A 16,051-nucleotide genomic window follows, 5' to 3' on the forward strand; every position below is an offset into this window, starting at 1 on the left:
CCGCTTCTGCGGGGGGGAAGAGGGCACCGAAAGCTTCGTTGGCGGCCCGCCCGCGTCCTGCCGGCAGCTGCGTCCTCGTCCTGCTTTGTCTCTATCCTCGTTCCACTCTTCGGCGGCGGTTGAACAGCGCGGAGCTGCCCGCCCTCAGCCCCAGCCACCCCCCATCGGCCCGGTGGGATGGTACGGGCCGGCGGTCAGCGTGTGTCAGCTGCCTGCAGCCACGGGACGGGCCGGGGCGGGGAGCCCGGAGCCGCGGTGAGCGGGAAGGGGAGCGGAGCTGGGGGTGGGCAGGGGGTGAGCTGGGCCTGGGTTGGGGCTGAAGGAACCGGGCGCTGAGCGGGGCTGGGCCCGGCCGGGGGGCAGCCGGGGTGCCGGGTTGGGCACGCAGCGCCCGGCGGGCCTATAGGCCTGCAGCGTTAGAACGAGGGGGAACGGCTTTAGGCTGGAAGAGGGGAGGTTTGGGTTAGATGCGAGGGAGAAATCCTTTGCTCAGAGGGCTGTGAGGCGCTGGCACCGCTCCCGGAGCGGTGGGTGCCCATCCCTGGAGGTGTCCGAGGCTGTGGGTGAGCCTTGGGCAGCCTGAGCTGGGAGGACAGCCAGCCCGTGGCAGGGGTGGGGCTGGATGAGCTCTAAGGTCCCTTCTCACCTCAGCCATTCCATCAGTTTGGCCAAGGCAAATTCGCGTGGAGGTCTTTAAGGATGGCTGAGCGCAGAAGCATTGGTTCTGCCTGGTCCCATCCCAGCAAAGTCTGAGGTGTCTAAATGCTGGGTGATTGTCGTGCTCTGGGCCTGTCCTGTCAAAGCCTGAGATATGAGCACACCGCAGGGTGGAATTGTGCTGGACGCTCTGGCTGAGCAGCTCTTGGGAGGACATAGATCAGCATTGACACCCAGCAGGCCCAGGAGTTGTTCTGACAGCTGTTATGGTCACCAGTTGATATTTAGATATATATATATATTTTTTTTTTTATTGCTCATCCGCAGGAGACCCTGACGGATGTGCTGAGCTCTCGCTATGAATGCTATTGTTGCCCTCTGCCATTTCTGTGAGCTCCACGGTCCCCGCACCCTCTTTTGCACTGAGGTCCTACACTCACCGCTCCCTCAAGGCGCCGGCAGCGGGGATATCTCTGGGCAGAATGAGCAAGCGGAAGAGGAGGAAGGAGGCATCCAGATGAGCAGCAGGATCCGCTCACACAGCCCAGCTGAAGGTGCTAGCGCTGACTCCAGCAGTCCGGGGCCAAAGAAGTCAGACATGTGTGAGGCAAGTGTGAATACCTGTACACAGACCATCGGTGCTTCTTTGCTTTACTAAAGGGCTCTTGGATTCTCCGGTTCAAATTGCTGTGTTTAGGAGGAAGGAAAAACACACGTGAACTACTCCTATACATTCATGTAACTGAAGGTACTAAAAAAGTCCTTACAAACTGCAGTGACCCGTGGCAGAAATTGAAGGAACTGATATTAAGCAAATAGACTTTGGCGAGATCCTTTGTTGAGGTCTTTTTAAGCCTTGTGTCTGTGATTTTCACGTGTGATAAATGCTTCCCTCAGACTTCGAGGGTTTTTTGCTTCATTAGACCAGGTTCTAACACTGATTAATAGTAATAATAGTAATCTTTAGCAGCAATGTCAAAAAAAATGAAAAAAGCAATGAAAAAAAATAAACCTCTCCAAGCTATTAAAATGGTAGAGAAAATCTACGTTCTCAGTTGTTCTTTAGTGTGGCTACTATTAGCACTTGATCTGAGCTACTTGATCTGAGTTATTTGCTTTCCTTTAGGTGATGGCCAGTGCTTTTGGTGGCCAGTTGGTTATACAGGTGCTGTTAACTGACTTGTAGTGCTTGCAGAGCCATCACCATCAAATTAACGAGTGGAAAACTGGCATATGTTGCACAGAGTGCCATTTGAGGATCTGAGTTCGAGTGCTGATCCTGACTCAAATTGCTTGCGTTCTGAATGCCTGAGTTGATATCTGTGTGTGTAAATAATGTCACGCTACGTTTTGAAGGGAAAATGCAGAGGTAGTTGGAAACCTCAGCCATCTGCGTGTTCATTTATGCTTGCATTTGCTTTTCTGTCTTCAGGGTTGCCGCTCTCTTGCAGGAGGACATCCCGGATTTGTCAGCCATGACAAGGAGACTTCGATCAAGTATGTCAGTCACCAGCACCCCAACCACCCCCAGCTGTTCAGCATTGTGCGCCAGGCCTGCGTCCGCAGTCTGAGCTGTGAGGTAACTCTGGCAGTCCAGGAAGAAATCCTGTTTAGGGCCTCACACACTGCTTCAAATCCAACGTGCTGCTTTGCTGCACTGTACGGTCTGGAAGAAGGAGGGAATGGAGGTGGAAAGAAAGATGTGAAGTCTGTTTGTTCTGGGGTTGGTGGGAATTTTTAAGGGTGATCTTTGATAGCCTGGGCGATGCTTTCCTCTTCATTTCTGAGATGTAGAAGTTTTTCTTATTTTCACTCCTGTGCATTTATTGCTGGTTGATTCTTGTTTGTGTGTTTTTAATATAAACTGATAAATTGTTTGTGTAAAAATGCTGGCATCTGCTGCTTTGTATTGAGAAATAATTGGCCTTTACAGACTGCCAACATTCAGCATCTCATATAAGTGGAGGGAGAGCCTTGCAGGCTAGTGTTTGTGTGCCAGGATCAGCAGTTTCTTGTGATTTCTCCACAATTTTGTAGCTGAATTGAGCTAAATCTGTAAAATAAAGTTAAATTGAAGGCTTTATTATGTTTGTAGAGGTCTGCTTGACCACAGGTTTTGGATAGCAGCCTTAAAAAAAAAAAAAACAAAAACAAAAACAAGCTTGTTTTATTCATCTAATGTCTGTTAAATAGCAGCAAGCTTTAGTTCTGCAGTTCATTACTCATGAAGCTGAGCTTGTTTGGTCTGTGTGTCCCTTCCATTCAGGTCTGCCCAGGACGTGAAGGGCCTATATTTTTTGGAGACGAACAGCATGGTTTTGTGTTCAGCCACACCTTCTTTATCAAAGACAGCCTGGCCCGAGGTTTCCAGCGCTGGTACAGCATCATCACTATCATGATGGACCGGATTTACCTCATCAACTCATGGCCTTTCTTGTTGGGAAAAATCAGAGGCATCATCGATGAGCTTCAGGGCAAAGCACTGAAGGTGGGTCAGCGAGTGAGTCCTTTTGGCTCAGCATTGATACAGCATTGTGAGGTTCTTTGCATCTTAGTGCAAAAGCTGCTCTTGCTCACTGCAGTCAGGTTGGTCTTTAAGGAATAAAAGGGCAGCGTGTATCTGGGTGTATAGGAGAGAGGGGACAGGCCCCCTTTGTCCTTTGAAGCCATCTGTGATGATTTTCAGACTCCAAACTGCCACACGATAGCTCCGTTAGGATTTAAGTACCCAAAGTAGTGAAGGGCAACGTTTTGGAAGCAGATGTGTTACTCAGTGATAATGTTAATCAACCTAAGAATGAGGTGTTTTTTCCTTCCCTCGTTATTTGCAGTGCATCTGAGTGACTGTGTTTGATGCTCCCCTTTCACCAGTGGCTGTTCCACAGCGTTTTGGTGATGTTAGTTTCCTGTCAGCACTCTATCAGACTGTCAACTGTCCTCCTCCTGTGCTGCAGGTGTTTGAAGCAGAGCAGTTTGGGTGCCCTCAGCGAGCCCAGCGGATGAACACAGCATTCACCCCCTTCCTGCACCAGCGCAACGGCAACGCAGCCCGCTCCTTGACATCGCTGACCAACGACGAGAACCTGTGGGCATGTTTGCACACTTCCTTTGCTTGGTAATACCACCTGTGTTCCTAGCTTCTAGGCCTCCTTCACAAAGAAGATGTTGCTGGTTTTTTTTTTTTGAAAGGGTGGGAATGTTTGGGTTGTTTCTTGTGATGCAGTAAGGTGGACTTTGCAAAGTAGGCTCTGAATTAGAGGAAGCTAAGCTCAGAAAGCCTCACGGTGGCTTTAGGACAGAAGTAGTTCTTGTTGCTGTGAAGTAAAGCTCCCTATGGAAAAACTGAAGTACGAGGGAAAGGAAAAATGCAAGAAAAGACACTCCCAGACCTCGGTGTGTTTGCTCATCAAATGGAAAGATGCCACAGAGAGGGATGCAGTGCTGGCATGTGACTTGGATGGGGATAGATGTGTTGCTCAGTCACTGAAAGGCCTTGTGCAGCTGCAGCTGTAAGATGCACTGGTGCTTGGGACAAAGGAACACATAGGTGTGTCAGTAAGAAACACATACTGGTTAATGGTTGAATATTTTGTTACACAGATTGCTTTCTAAATTGTGTCACTTAGCAAGCAGGCTTAATAAATGCTGCTTCCACTTGTTTTTTCAATGTCTCCAGGCTTCTGAAAGCTTGTGGCAGCCGACTCACAGAAAAACTTCTGGAGGGAGCTCCAACTGAAGACACCCTTGTTCAGATGGAAAAACTTGCAGGTGAGGTCAGAGTTTCCAGAGCTGGAAGATCCTCTAGGAATGCTGTGACTGGTAAAACATCAAAATCTTTTGCCAGCATAGTAAGTGCAACTGTCTGTCTTGGACTTCACCTTAATGGTAGCCCTGCAGCAGCTGATGTGCTTTCCTGTGACTGCCAGGAATGTGAAATCAAGGCCTTTGGCATTGTAGGCTCTCTGCATACACTTATGTTGTTTATTGTTTTGTAGTAACATTGCATCATTGTCATTATTGTTCTCTGGGCTGGCCTTCCCAATTAATCTCCATAACCAGAGGAATTTGCAGTCAAAATATGGAGCTTTCTTCTTGCTCTTTTGTCCTACCAAATTTCTATAATTAAAGAATTTTAAATTCTTCTCATATTTAATGATTTTATTACTCCATTTAGAAAAGAATCTGCAAAAGCTGTGGCAGTGACCCTTAAAGCAAGCACAGAGGATGCACAGCTGGTTGGGGGATGCAACCTTTTGTTCTGTAAAAGATGAACGTTCCTTGTTGACCTTCCAATGGTGATTTTATATCTGAGGTGCAAAACTTTAAGGCTGTAACGCTGTTGTTTTCAGTTACTGTGTTCCAAATGCTCTCTCTCCACATACAGCCAAAAACAGTTATCTGTAGTTTGTGTAGGCACTTCTCAGGCAATTCCCAGTCCTAGATAGCAGCAATTTTAATGAGAACTCAGGTTGTTTTTTCTGTTTGTTTGCTAGACCTCCAGGAAGAGTCAGAAGGCTGGGATGGGTCTGAGGAAGAAGAGAAGCCTTCTTCCCAGCCAGATGTTGCAGAAGGGCAGGAGCTCTCTAAATGCTCTCCTGAAACGTCCCTGATGCCGGATTGCAGCAGGTGGAATGTAGCTCACAGAAGGCTGTCCATCTTCCGCTCTCTCAGGCACATGAGGCAGGTGAGAGAGGAACGAGTTTACTTTGATTCTGAATTCACAAGCTAATAACTTCTCATTCTGCCAGTACTGTATTTTGACGAGGATACATTTCCTTCCTGCAGTTTGCATTTGTTTCCTGTTCAAGGCAGTGCCTACGTAGCAGTAACAGTGTTAACTGCATTTCTGAGATTCTGGCTGTCTCTGAGGTCACGCTCTGTTTGTCCTGAGCCTCTTCCAATCATCTGTCATGTGGATGGGATCATGTGATTTCTCTCAAGTTCTGCACTTCTGTCCTTCCCAAAAGCAGTGTCAGTAAATGCAGAGGTTATGCAGCGTGTTCAAAGCTAAGCATTGTTTGCTTACAACAAAAGTGTTTCAGGAAAAAAAAAAAGAAAAAAAGGGAGCAACAGAACAAATGGTTCAGTCTGTGTGGATTTAGCTTGTCAGCAGTGCTTCCAGCTACTCTGAGGGAGAAGGCTTTGTGCATAAGACCCACAGTTACTTTTACACCAGCTTGTTTACCTGGATGCTCTTGACAAGTAGCTCCTATGTTTTTTTACCTGCTATATCTCTTTATCTGCCACTTGTTCTCCTTTCTCCTAATTTGGAATGCTAGAAGCTATTAAACTGCACCATATTGCAACTTGTAGCCACCTTCAGAGGCTTATCTATGAAAATTGTTATATCTTTCATGCCAGAATCACTGTTATGAGCATAACACAGATCAGAGAAATGGGTGAAAGTTATCTCCTAATGGAAGTTATTCAGTTCCATTCCAAGCAGGCCTGTATTTATCTTGACAACCACTGACTAGGCCAAGAAGCAGGCTGATTCGTGTCATCTTGCCAGAGAGCTGAAGGATTTGAGAGAGTGTAGAAATTGAGCTGTGCTCTTACTGTGCTCGGTACTGGCTCAGATCATTGCTTGGCACGTTGGCACTTTGCTGCTGTTTATTCTTGAAACTGTAAGAGGGGGTAAAAATTACTTTGCATGAGTCTGACATCTTTAGCACCTGACAGAGAAATACTGAATCTTGGTACTGGGTTTTGAACTGCTGTCAGCACACACAGTTTGCTAAATTTTCATGTCCTGCTCTTCGGTTCCAGACAGTTTCTTCTGTGGCATGTTTTCTAACAGGGCAGTTTGGTTTCATTTCAGGTTCTTGGGGCTTCAGCATTCCGCATGCTGGCTTGGCATGTTCTGATGGGGAACCAGGTCATCTGGAAAGCTCGAGACATGGATCTTGTCCAGTCTGCTTTTGATGTGCTACGGGTAGAGACCTTTTCCTTTTTTTTTCTTGGCTGCTTGTTTTCACATATGTTTGAGAGGTCCAGCTTTCATAATAACCTGCCTCTAATGTGTCATTTTCTGGAAAATGTGTTGTAAATTACATGATTGTGAGGGGAGAAGAAAGTTCAACCTTTGGATTTTGTGGTTGTCCATAGATAGCAACTGTACAGTCTTTCTTTCAAGCTGAGTGAGATATTTCTGATCCCCCCTCTCCCCTTCTGATCAACAGAATATTTCCATCAGCAGTCCTCCAATTCTTGGCTGGTCTTGAAAGTTGCTTTGCTGATTTATATCCACTGGTTCTCTCAGCAAGTTTCCTTCTTTCTTTAGACCATGCTGCCTGTTGGTTGTGTGCGGATCATCCCCTACAGCGATCAGTATGAAGAGGCATATCGGTGTAACTTCTTAGGGCTCAGCCCACATGTCCAAATCCCAGCCCACATATTGTCATCTGGTAAGAGCTCTCCTTTCCATCTCGTATTCTGCTAAAGGGGTGTTGATATTTTTCATGACAGAATTATCAGAGAGTCTAAAAATGCTGCATGAACTTCAGTCTTCACCACTTCCCTTCCCCATATCCCTGCCTGATCAGTTGTTGAACAGCACCACAGCTGACAGTCCTGTTCCTACTGACCAAGTGTTGTGAGCTGACAGAACCGTGGGTTTTTGGAGCAGTGTTTGCAGCTGTGTTTTAGAATCTGGGCCATTATAGATAATGTTGTTTTGGGTTCCTGTTGCTCTAGAGTTTGCAGTCCTCGTGGAAGTTCGCGCTGCTACCCGCTCCACTCTCTACCCAACTCTGCTGGAAGATGAGCAGTCCCTCAACAAGTATGAGTTTGTTGTCACCAGTGGCAGTCCTGTTGCAGCAGATCGAGGTGGGTGCTTTGGACCCTGAAGAATAAAATAAGAATCCTGATCTTTAACCATTTTTTATGCTGTTAATGTGCTGGCCTTTAAGGAAGTCAGAGTAGAAGGCCAAACCTCTCTAGGACAGGGGCTGAGTATTTACAGCTGTTTAGCTTATGTCTACCATAGTCTGTTTAGCAGATCAGTGTTTTGCTTATTAATCCTCAGAAATGGGAATTCTGTAACGTGGATTCAGTAGCAATTGTAGGGAAATTCTTTTGAAAACTATGGCAGGCACTTTCTATCCTGAAGTACTCATCAGTTCGGTTTGAATGTCTCTGGTTTAAGCTGCTAAATGTGTAAGGACTGTGGTGTAGCTCATCGTGCCCCACGCTCCACCCGATGGACTGATAACTGATACAGAAGTGGCAGACCTTCCTTTACCTGCTTTGTTCAGTGACTTTGAGCACTTGCAAGTCGATGTGATTCTGGTCAGGTCCAACCCATCTCATATTTTCTGGAAGTCCAAACTGAAACGCATTGGCATCATTTGTCTGTCTCAAAAGACACGGGCAGGTGGTCAACTCTGTCCACTGAACATTCAAGTACAGTGTAAAGCAAAGATTCACTCCCTCTGCAGAGTTATTTCTGAGCTCCAGCAGCTGCTGTAGGTCCAATGTACATAATTATAGCTTTCTGTTTTCTATCTGATAATGGCATGTCTAGGAGCTTTAGGACAAAAATTGTCCAAGACAGGCTATTAATCACAGCATCATGCTTACTAGGCAATAGGGAGCTGGGAAAATAGACTCCTAGGGAATACTATAAATTGTCCAGGAAAGGGATGCCTCAGGTTGGTTAGCTTTTTAATGTATATTTTTATTTATACATATGCATGTATATAATAGCATGAAGGTTTTTCATAGCTTTGCATATGTACTGAGCTATTGATAGAGCTCATTGTAACTTCATTTTAAAAGTGAGCCTTATAAACAAGGGCCCCTGAACCTGTGTGCATGTCCCAGGATCCTGTACAGAATTCAACGTTGCATCTTGGATCAGAGGTGTATTAGTGGAATGATCTTTTATAGCCTCTAAAAACATGTGAAATGAAGGCAGGCTGTGGAGGCCTGTTCTTTCACCTTCTAGAACAGGTAGATTTCTTCCTGACTTGAGCAGGAATTTGGTGTGATGAGTTCAGAGGTAATGTTCTGTGCTGAAACTGGCTGTGCTGTTATTAATGCTTCAGCTTTCTGCATATAGAAAGAAACTGCATTGATGCACCAGGTCAAAGTACTGGTGAGAAATGAGTGCAAACCAGGACTCTGTAACAGACTAGGAGGTGGAATAAACAGGTATTCACCTGTAATTCCAGCAGGTACTCAGGATAAATGGGTCAGTCCTTGGTATTACCAGCAAAGCTGTCAGTTACCACCTATAGATTGCAAATCCTATTTCTCACCATTTCCCTTCTTTCTGATCTTGCAGTTGGTCCTACAATCTTGAACAAGATCGAAGCTGCTCTGACCAACCAGAACCTTTCTGTAGATGTTGTGGATCAGTGCCTTGTTTGCCTGAAAGAGGAGTGGATGAAGTAAGTACTGCTCCTGCTGCAGTCAGAGAAACAGCTTTGGCATGAATCCTGGAATGGTTACACTAGAGCACAGGGCAAACTTGTAGTCAGATAACTTCTACTTCAGTCTTGAGAGCAGTCAGCTTTACTCATGGGAGATGAGAGTGTCAGAATTCTGCTTTGATCCTCTCTTCTTTGGCTTTCAGCAGTTCTTAACCTTTACGCTTCAGTTCTTGCATCTGGAGTTCACCTACGTGACAATACTTGTCGGCCTTACACACAGGATGAGGATTAAGAATGCAAACATATAAGCCTGTCCATGAACCCTGTGTTCCAGTGCAGGGAACGTGCCAAACAGATGTCATGGCTGTGCCTGCAGGCAGCACGTTTCAAAGATGCAGGCAGTTAGAGAGGAAGACCAAACAGTCATGTGAAATAATTCACAGAATGGTACGATGTTGAGAAATTATCTCAAGGCCAGATGGGCAGTGATGAGCCTCCCAGGGAGATTCCCAGTTGTCAGAGCTAATTATTTTACTTCTAACAAGAATGAAGAAGAGTAGGAGCGCATGTATTACTAATGAAAATGACTAATTCCCCTTAACTGATCTCCCTTGTGCCCTTCTTCCCCCACTTCCTTTGTTGAAAGCTGGAGAATAGTCTCTGTGGAATACTGCTGAGACATTTATTAATGTGTAGTTGCAGTAGGTGCTGAGAGAAGTTGCAGTTAGTGCTCATTGCCTGTTTGATGCACACGAGTGAACTGTAGTGGTGACAGGAGTTCCTCTTTCCTGCAGTAAAGTGAAGGTCCTCTTTAAATTCACCAAAGTGGACAGCAGACCCAAGGAAGATACCCAAAAACTGTTGAGCATTCTGGGAGCTGCAGAGGAGGACAATGTCAAGCTTCTGAAGTTCTGGATGACTGGCCTGAGCAAGACATACAAGTCCCACCTGATGTCAACAGTTCGCAGCCCGACATCCTCGGAGTCTCGGAACTAAAGGGTGCCCAACCTCACTTGCTGCCTTCAGATAATTGCAGGGAACCCCAAGTTACCACTGCTGAGCCTGCAGCATGTGCATTAGGACAGTGAAACCTCATCGCTATTCTAATGGTCCTCAAACTAACTTGAAGAGTCACTTGAGTCTTTTCTAATTGCTGTGAGACTGGACTAATAAGTGCTAATAAACACTGCTGCTGTCTGTCCTGAAACTCTAAACCTAGACCTGCACGCTCAAGACTACAGCAACACAAAGAATCAGCGTGAAGTAATTAAAATCCCGTGCTGTCATCCTAAGGCATTATGGTGCTTAATCAGTTTTAGATTTCATTGGCAAGACTCGGAGACCTGTGACAGCATCCAGAACTCCTGGAATGGATGTAGCTAACCTCTCTGAATCTCACATACAGCTCCTAAATGTCTGAGAGACCAAGAACCAAAAAATAAGTGATGTCACAGGGTATGGATCACGTGTAAATTATTTAAAACCACTCAGATTTATGAAGAGACTTTTCTGCTGTAGCAAAAGTCAGGAGGATCCTGTTGGAGTCCAGTCACTCCGCTTCTATTTATTTATGTCTTGACTTGAGACAGTTTCAGCATTTGCTTTGGAAATCCTGTCTGGGAGGGAGGATTGTAATACTACAAGTCTCAAAATGCAGTCTGCTCGCCCCTCCTGAGGGTACAACACCTTGTTTTGCCTGTGTTGCAAACCTTCCAAATAATGAAGATTACCTCTCCAGGGTAAGGCCTCTGGTGTGTTCTTTTGTCTTCAGAAATAGTTTTCTAGCTACCTAATTAAGTTAAGCAGATCCAACCTGTAGGTGCTCCCTTCTTATATAACTCTATAGTAGCCATTTTGAATGCTTAATAGTTCAAGACAACGTTGGTGCAGTTTTTATATGACCTAAACAGACATTCCTTAACTGCATTGTAAGGAATCACTGTTTCTGTTGTGAAGTCATGGCGTTTTTGTCCTGGATCATTCTTGGGAAAACTTGACGTTACCACAGCTGTTTGTTTCCAGCTCGAGGCAGGTTTGACCCAGGTGACCTACTGCTCTCATTGGGACAAGAATGGAGCTCAGAGCCGGTGTTCCAACTTGTAACCAGTTCTGTTCTGTATAAAATATGCAGGTTGCTTTTGTCTGGAACATCTGTAAAATGGAGACAGACATTAAATCTCATTAAGAGCTATTTTTATAAAATGGACAAAGCCTCATTTTGTCTTGATTTAAGTGTGTGTGTGTTGGGGTTGGGGGAAGCAGCAGTTGATTCACAAGTTCCTGCACCTTAGCCCAGATCTAATGTGCAGCATTTAAGAGCCTCTTAACTTTAATGTTTGTTACATGAGTGGAACAAGAGCTACTGCTAACTTAATTGACAATGCTTGGCTGGACATAGAAACAGGATATTCAGACAGCAAACATACTTAGAAAAAAAAAAAGCATTACCCTGTTAATCAACCAGTTATTTAATTTCAGGGTTCCGAGAAAGGCGTTTTCCCATCGTCAATAAGGAAATGAGGGAGAAAAGGTACACAAGCCACAGGAAAGGAAACTTTGAGTAATAAATGGGATAGAGTCCACTGATAGGGAAACAAAAATGGCAGCAGCAAATAGAAAAGCATGGACTAGTGAGTCAGGATCTCAAGTACAAGGTTGGTGCTTGTTCTCGGGGCTACCTTACATGTGATCAAGTAATTTTTCTGCTTCGAAGCTGTTCTGGTTCAGTCCAGAGCTGTGCAACAGCAGGCCAGCCGTGTGGCGTTCAGATGTTCTGACAGCTGAGCCGCCTGCTTTCTAAAGCATCGTTCCTCCAAGCATTAAAGCCGCGTAACCCTCGGTTCCCGCCTACGTCCGTGTTTGCGTGCGGAGAAAGGTGAGCCCAAGCTCAGGCTTCACGCCGCGCTTCCATCGCAGCGGGCAGGGAGGTGCGGCGGCGCTCCCCAATGGCTCCCGCACGGCTGCACGAAGGAAGGCGGCAGCCGCCAGAGTCCGCGAACCCCAGCGGGCCGCTGCCGAGCGAACGGAGCGGCGCGTGGACGCGCTCCGGAGGCGTGCGCGGGCCGGCGGGGCTGTGCGGGCTGTGCATTGAGTTCCCGCAGCTCCGCACGCGGCTGCTGCTTTTGCCGTCACTCGGCACCCGCCCAGAGCGCTCGCGGTCGCCTTCAGGCCGGCCGCTTCCAGGCGCGGGCCGCGTGCTGCCAGGCTCGGCTCGGCGCGGGGCCGCGGCGATGCGGGCGGGCCTGGCGCTGGGGCTGGGGATCGGGCTGGGGCTGGCCTGGCTGCTGGCGGCGCGGCGGCGGCGCCGGGTGCGCGAGGTGCTCTTCTTCCCGTCGCGGCCCTGCTGCACCGAGGAGCTGCTGGCCGAGGCGGAGGGCCGCGACGGCCGCCCCGCGCCGTGCCCGTGCCCGCTGCCGCGCTCGGACTGCTCCCTCAGCCGCCTCCTGCGGCGTCTGCTGGCCGCCCGCCGCTCCCTCGAGCTCTGCCTCTTCGCTTTCTCCAGCCCCGAGCTGGGCCGGGCCGTCTGCGTCCTGCACCGCCGCGGCGTCCGCGTCCGCGTCGTGACGGACTCGCAGTACATGGCGCTGAGGGGCTCGCAGATCGGCGTGCTGCGGCTGCTGGGTGAGCTGCTGCCGCTGATGCCACCGCCGTTGGCGCGCTCAGGGCCCCGCCGTGGTGCCCGGTGCCGGGCCCAGCCGGTGGCACTCGCTTGGTGGGAATGCGATGCGTCGTTTCCTGGATGGATCTGATGCGAGAGGGACCCTTAGGGCTGCGCACAGCTGCAGCGCGGCCGTGCTCCCCGGTGTCCCGTGCTGGGCTCCAGCGCAGGTTTGCCAGCAGCACTGTGCCCAGCTGCAGTGCGCCGTGTGCATGCTGCGGCATCGCTGCTGCCAGATGCAGGTCAGGCTGGGTGCTGTGCCTGGGCACGTATCTTGTGCTCAGCTCCTTGCAGCCCCTCGTCGTTTCCCTTTGGTGGCACTTCTCCAGGTGCTGCCTTTGTGGCTCGCGTTGCTGAGGGGCTGGGTGCCATCCCTGCCCATCACGTCCTTGTCGTGTCGTTGTAGGGATCCAGGTGCGTCACAACCAGGACGTGGCCTTCATGCACCACAAGTTTGCCATCGTGGACAAGAAGCTGCTCATTACAGGCTCCCTCAACTGGACCATGGAGGCCATCCATAGCAACCAGGAGAACGTGGTGATCATGGAGGACACAGAGTACGTGCAGCCTTTTCTGGATGAGTTTGAAAGGATTTGGGAAGAGTGCAACCCTAGCAACTACATGTTTTTTTCCCAAAGAAAATGATTAAGTGGCTTCTCTGAGCTGGAGGGGCGTGGAACAGATGGCACTCAGGGGGTTTATTATTATCTATAGCCATCGATGTATTACCCATCTGGTTGTAATTTCGTTAAGTTCCTCCTGAGCTGAAGTGCTCTCTACCCTGAACTGCCACAGGTGCCTCGTGTGCTGAACAGCAGTGACCCAGCTGATGGGCTCTGTGAGGACACGAGCAATGGGCTGCTGTGGGCAGGCTGGTGGCTGTGCCCTGCAATGGGGGAGGTGAGGTTTGAGCTGCGCTCAGGACTTGTGCAGGGAGCTGGGCGTTCTCCAGCTCGTGGTGCTGTGGGATGGAGCTGTACCCTGAAAGGAGGATTGTGAGGGCTGCAGCAAAACTGGGGGCTGTGTAGGTGGAGATGTCACTGTGGTTGTTCTTTTGTTTGCGTGAATTATTGACAGTTTGTGAAAGGAGATCTGGGAAATGGGAAGGTTTGGTTTGGGTATGAGTTTCCTCTGGTTTGAGGTTAGTAGAGTTCCAGTGTCAGTGTGTGAGAGCAGACAGCCGTGCCAGCTCATCTTCCTGCAGTGCAGTGCAGGGAGTCCCCAGAAAGAACTGAAGCTGTTCTGTGGGCACAGTTGGCCTCGTCTGAAGAGCAACTGCAGCTGCAGTGTAACTTGCAGCATTGCCTGCAACTTTTAGTGCAGCTGTGTTTGCTGATCCAGTTAGAGCTTAAACTGCTCCCTACAAATGCTGCACCTCGCAGTGTTAACGTGCCACTTTTCTCAGACAAACTCCACATCACCTGGAGTGTTTTGCACTGGTGGGTTGCTTGGTTCCGAGATCCAAATCACTACAAGTTCCTGGAGATCCATAGGGTGTTGTTCAGGATGTGGGGGAACATCATCGGATTGAGGGTTTGTTTTGTTGTGTTGGAGAGAGTTGGCATGGGCGTGGGGAGACAAAACCATGCATTAAATCTGTGATGTAGCAGCTGGGGGAGGAGCTGAGGCGGTTTATTCTGTAGTAAGTCTGGTTCAGCAGGTTTAAATATATGCTCCTTTAAATATTTTATTGTTAAAGTTATACTTGTTGTGTTTTCTTTGTGAAATGTAACTATAAAAGCAGACAGTTCACCCCGTTCAGGCTCTGCCTCCTGCTTTCTTTGCGTCATTTCGTCGTTGGAACAAACACAGGCTGCACTGACAGCATGCAAAGGGTGGTGCAAAAATAGTTTATTAGGATATCGTTTACGTAAAGTTAGGTAATTATATTTACAAAATAAAAATGATCAGCTACATCCATGGGAACCTAGCATGACGCACACGGCTGTATAAGGAATAAATACAGTGACAAAAAAGTGATGTTTCTATTACAGAGAACAGTTACCAGGAACAGAGATTCCTCGAAAAGCAGTGAATAAAACAGGAGTGGAAGAGAGGAGGAGGGAAGAGGCGAGGAACTCGTGCACACGGAGAAGCGGGAGCCCCTGGCAGAGGGAATGGAATCACGTGCGATGCATCGTTTCCTGGATGGATCTGATGCAAGAGAGGCCCTTGGGGCTGCATGCAGCCAGAGCTGCAGCACGGCTGTGCTCCCTGGCCTCCTGTGCTGGGCTCCAGCCGCAGGTTTGCCAGCAGCAGCGTCCCCACCTGCACAGGTGCTGTGTGCATGCTGCAGCATCGCTGCTGCCAAATGCAGGTTAGTGTGGGGGGCAGCTGCTGCGTCTGGGCACGTAATCTTGTGCTCAGCTCCTGCTCGCAGCCCCTCATCGTTTCCATTAGGAGCACAGAGCTCTCAGTACAAGGGCGGACGCACCATGTGTTGCAACGCAGGAGTCCCGCGGCTGCGGTTTGGGCAGTGGCTTATGCTGTGCACCACCAGTGCTGACCGCTGCTGATGCCACCCAAAGACTTGCAGCATTCCTTTCTCTCTCCCCGAATCTTTATCCTTTCAAATAACTGATTCTTTACAATCTGGAGCCATCCACATCGCCAGGTCCCAGGAAAGGGTCAAGGGCTGTGCGCTCTGATCTATCGCCTACCTGCCATCACCTTTAGCATCTTGCAACTTACTTTGCTCTCTCTGGTTTAGAACATAGAGTTAGTGTTCTTGTCACATCCTGTGCACTGTCAATGTGTAAAGAAGGAAGAATGAGAAAACAATTGTTTATAATTGCACTAATTACTTGCCAGCTCACGGCCAGCTGGCTGCCTTCAGCTGCTACCACCTTGATGGGCTTATCAGGTTTCTGCCAGCAGCTTCCGCACCCCTGCCTTCTTTCGGTTGTCTCAAAGCTGCAGCTGTGAGGTGAGCCTCCCCTCCCTGCCCTGTCCTCACACATTGCATTTCTGCATCCCCTGCTGTGGGGCTGCGTGCAGCACTGGGCGCTGGTGCACTCAGCATTTGGGCAGTGCTGTGCTGCAGGCTGTGTGTCCATGCAGGATGAGCTGTCCTTCCTGGCAGAACCCCTGCTGCCTTGCACAGCACCTGCACAGAGCCCAAACGCAGCACTGCATGCGCTGCCCCACGCGGTGCTTTGCTCTGCTCCGTGGTGGAGCCATTCAGTTCAAGGGTAGAAAAAAGTTGACGGCGCAGTAAAGTTGTAACTGTAGTTCTCAAACCGACCGTGTGCATTCTTCAGACAGGTATCATCGAAACTCAAGGGTAGGGCAGCAGAAAAGGCATGAGAAGCTATTCCTAACAGTGCAAAGCAGAGCCCGTCGGGGCAGGCAGGCAGGGGGT

The 16,051-nt window shown here is 48.6% G+C and overlaps 2 protein-coding genes across 4 annotated transcripts; both read left to right on the forward strand.

Moving 5' to 3' along the window:
* Positions 1–13,161, forward strand: FLCN (folliculin). 3 transcript variants are annotated; one of them, XR_006170424.1, is made up of 14 exons: positions 1–255; positions 985–1,264; positions 2,090–2,236; positions 2,924–3,145; positions 3,612–3,772; positions 4,334–4,425; positions 5,151–5,341; positions 6,479–6,592; positions 6,941–7,064; positions 7,354–7,485; positions 8,945–9,050; positions 9,827–10,771; positions 11,511–11,686; positions 13,097–13,161. XR_006170424.1 is itself a non-coding variant. In XM_042827957.1 (12 exons), the coding sequence occupies exons 2-12, from the start codon at positions 1,016–1,018 to the stop codon at positions 10,026–10,028; spliced, it is 1,740 nt and encodes a 579-aa protein (XP_042683891.1). In that variant the 5' UTR covers positions 1–255; positions 985–1,015; the 3' UTR covers positions 10,029–11,236. The 3 variants fall into 3 exon arrangements, 1 of the variants encoding a protein (XP_042683891.1); XR_006170425.1 differs by lacking the exon at positions 11,511–11,686 and having other exon boundaries at positions 13,097–13,112; XM_042827957.1 differs by lacking the exons at positions 11,511–11,686; positions 13,097–13,161 and having other exon boundaries at positions 9,827–11,236.
* Positions 12,263–14,449, forward strand: PLD6 (phospholipase D family member 6). Its single transcript, XM_042827958.1, has 2 exons — positions 12,263–12,653; positions 13,097–14,449. The coding sequence occupies exons 1-2, from the start codon at positions 12,263–12,265 to the stop codon at positions 13,333–13,335; spliced, it is 630 nt and encodes a 209-aa protein (XP_042683892.1). The 3' UTR covers positions 13,336–14,449.
* Positions 14,450–16,051: the final 1,602 nt, after the last annotated feature.

The sequence above is a fragment of the Centrocercus urophasianus genome, unplaced genomic scaffold, assembly GCF_019232065.1.
Source record: "Centrocercus urophasianus isolate 14NV4802_14NV808 unplaced genomic scaffold, USGS_Curo_1.0 seq_29, whole genome shotgun sequence".
Classification (NCBI taxonomy): domain Eukaryota; kingdom Metazoa; phylum Chordata; class Aves; order Galliformes; family Phasianidae; genus Centrocercus; species Centrocercus urophasianus.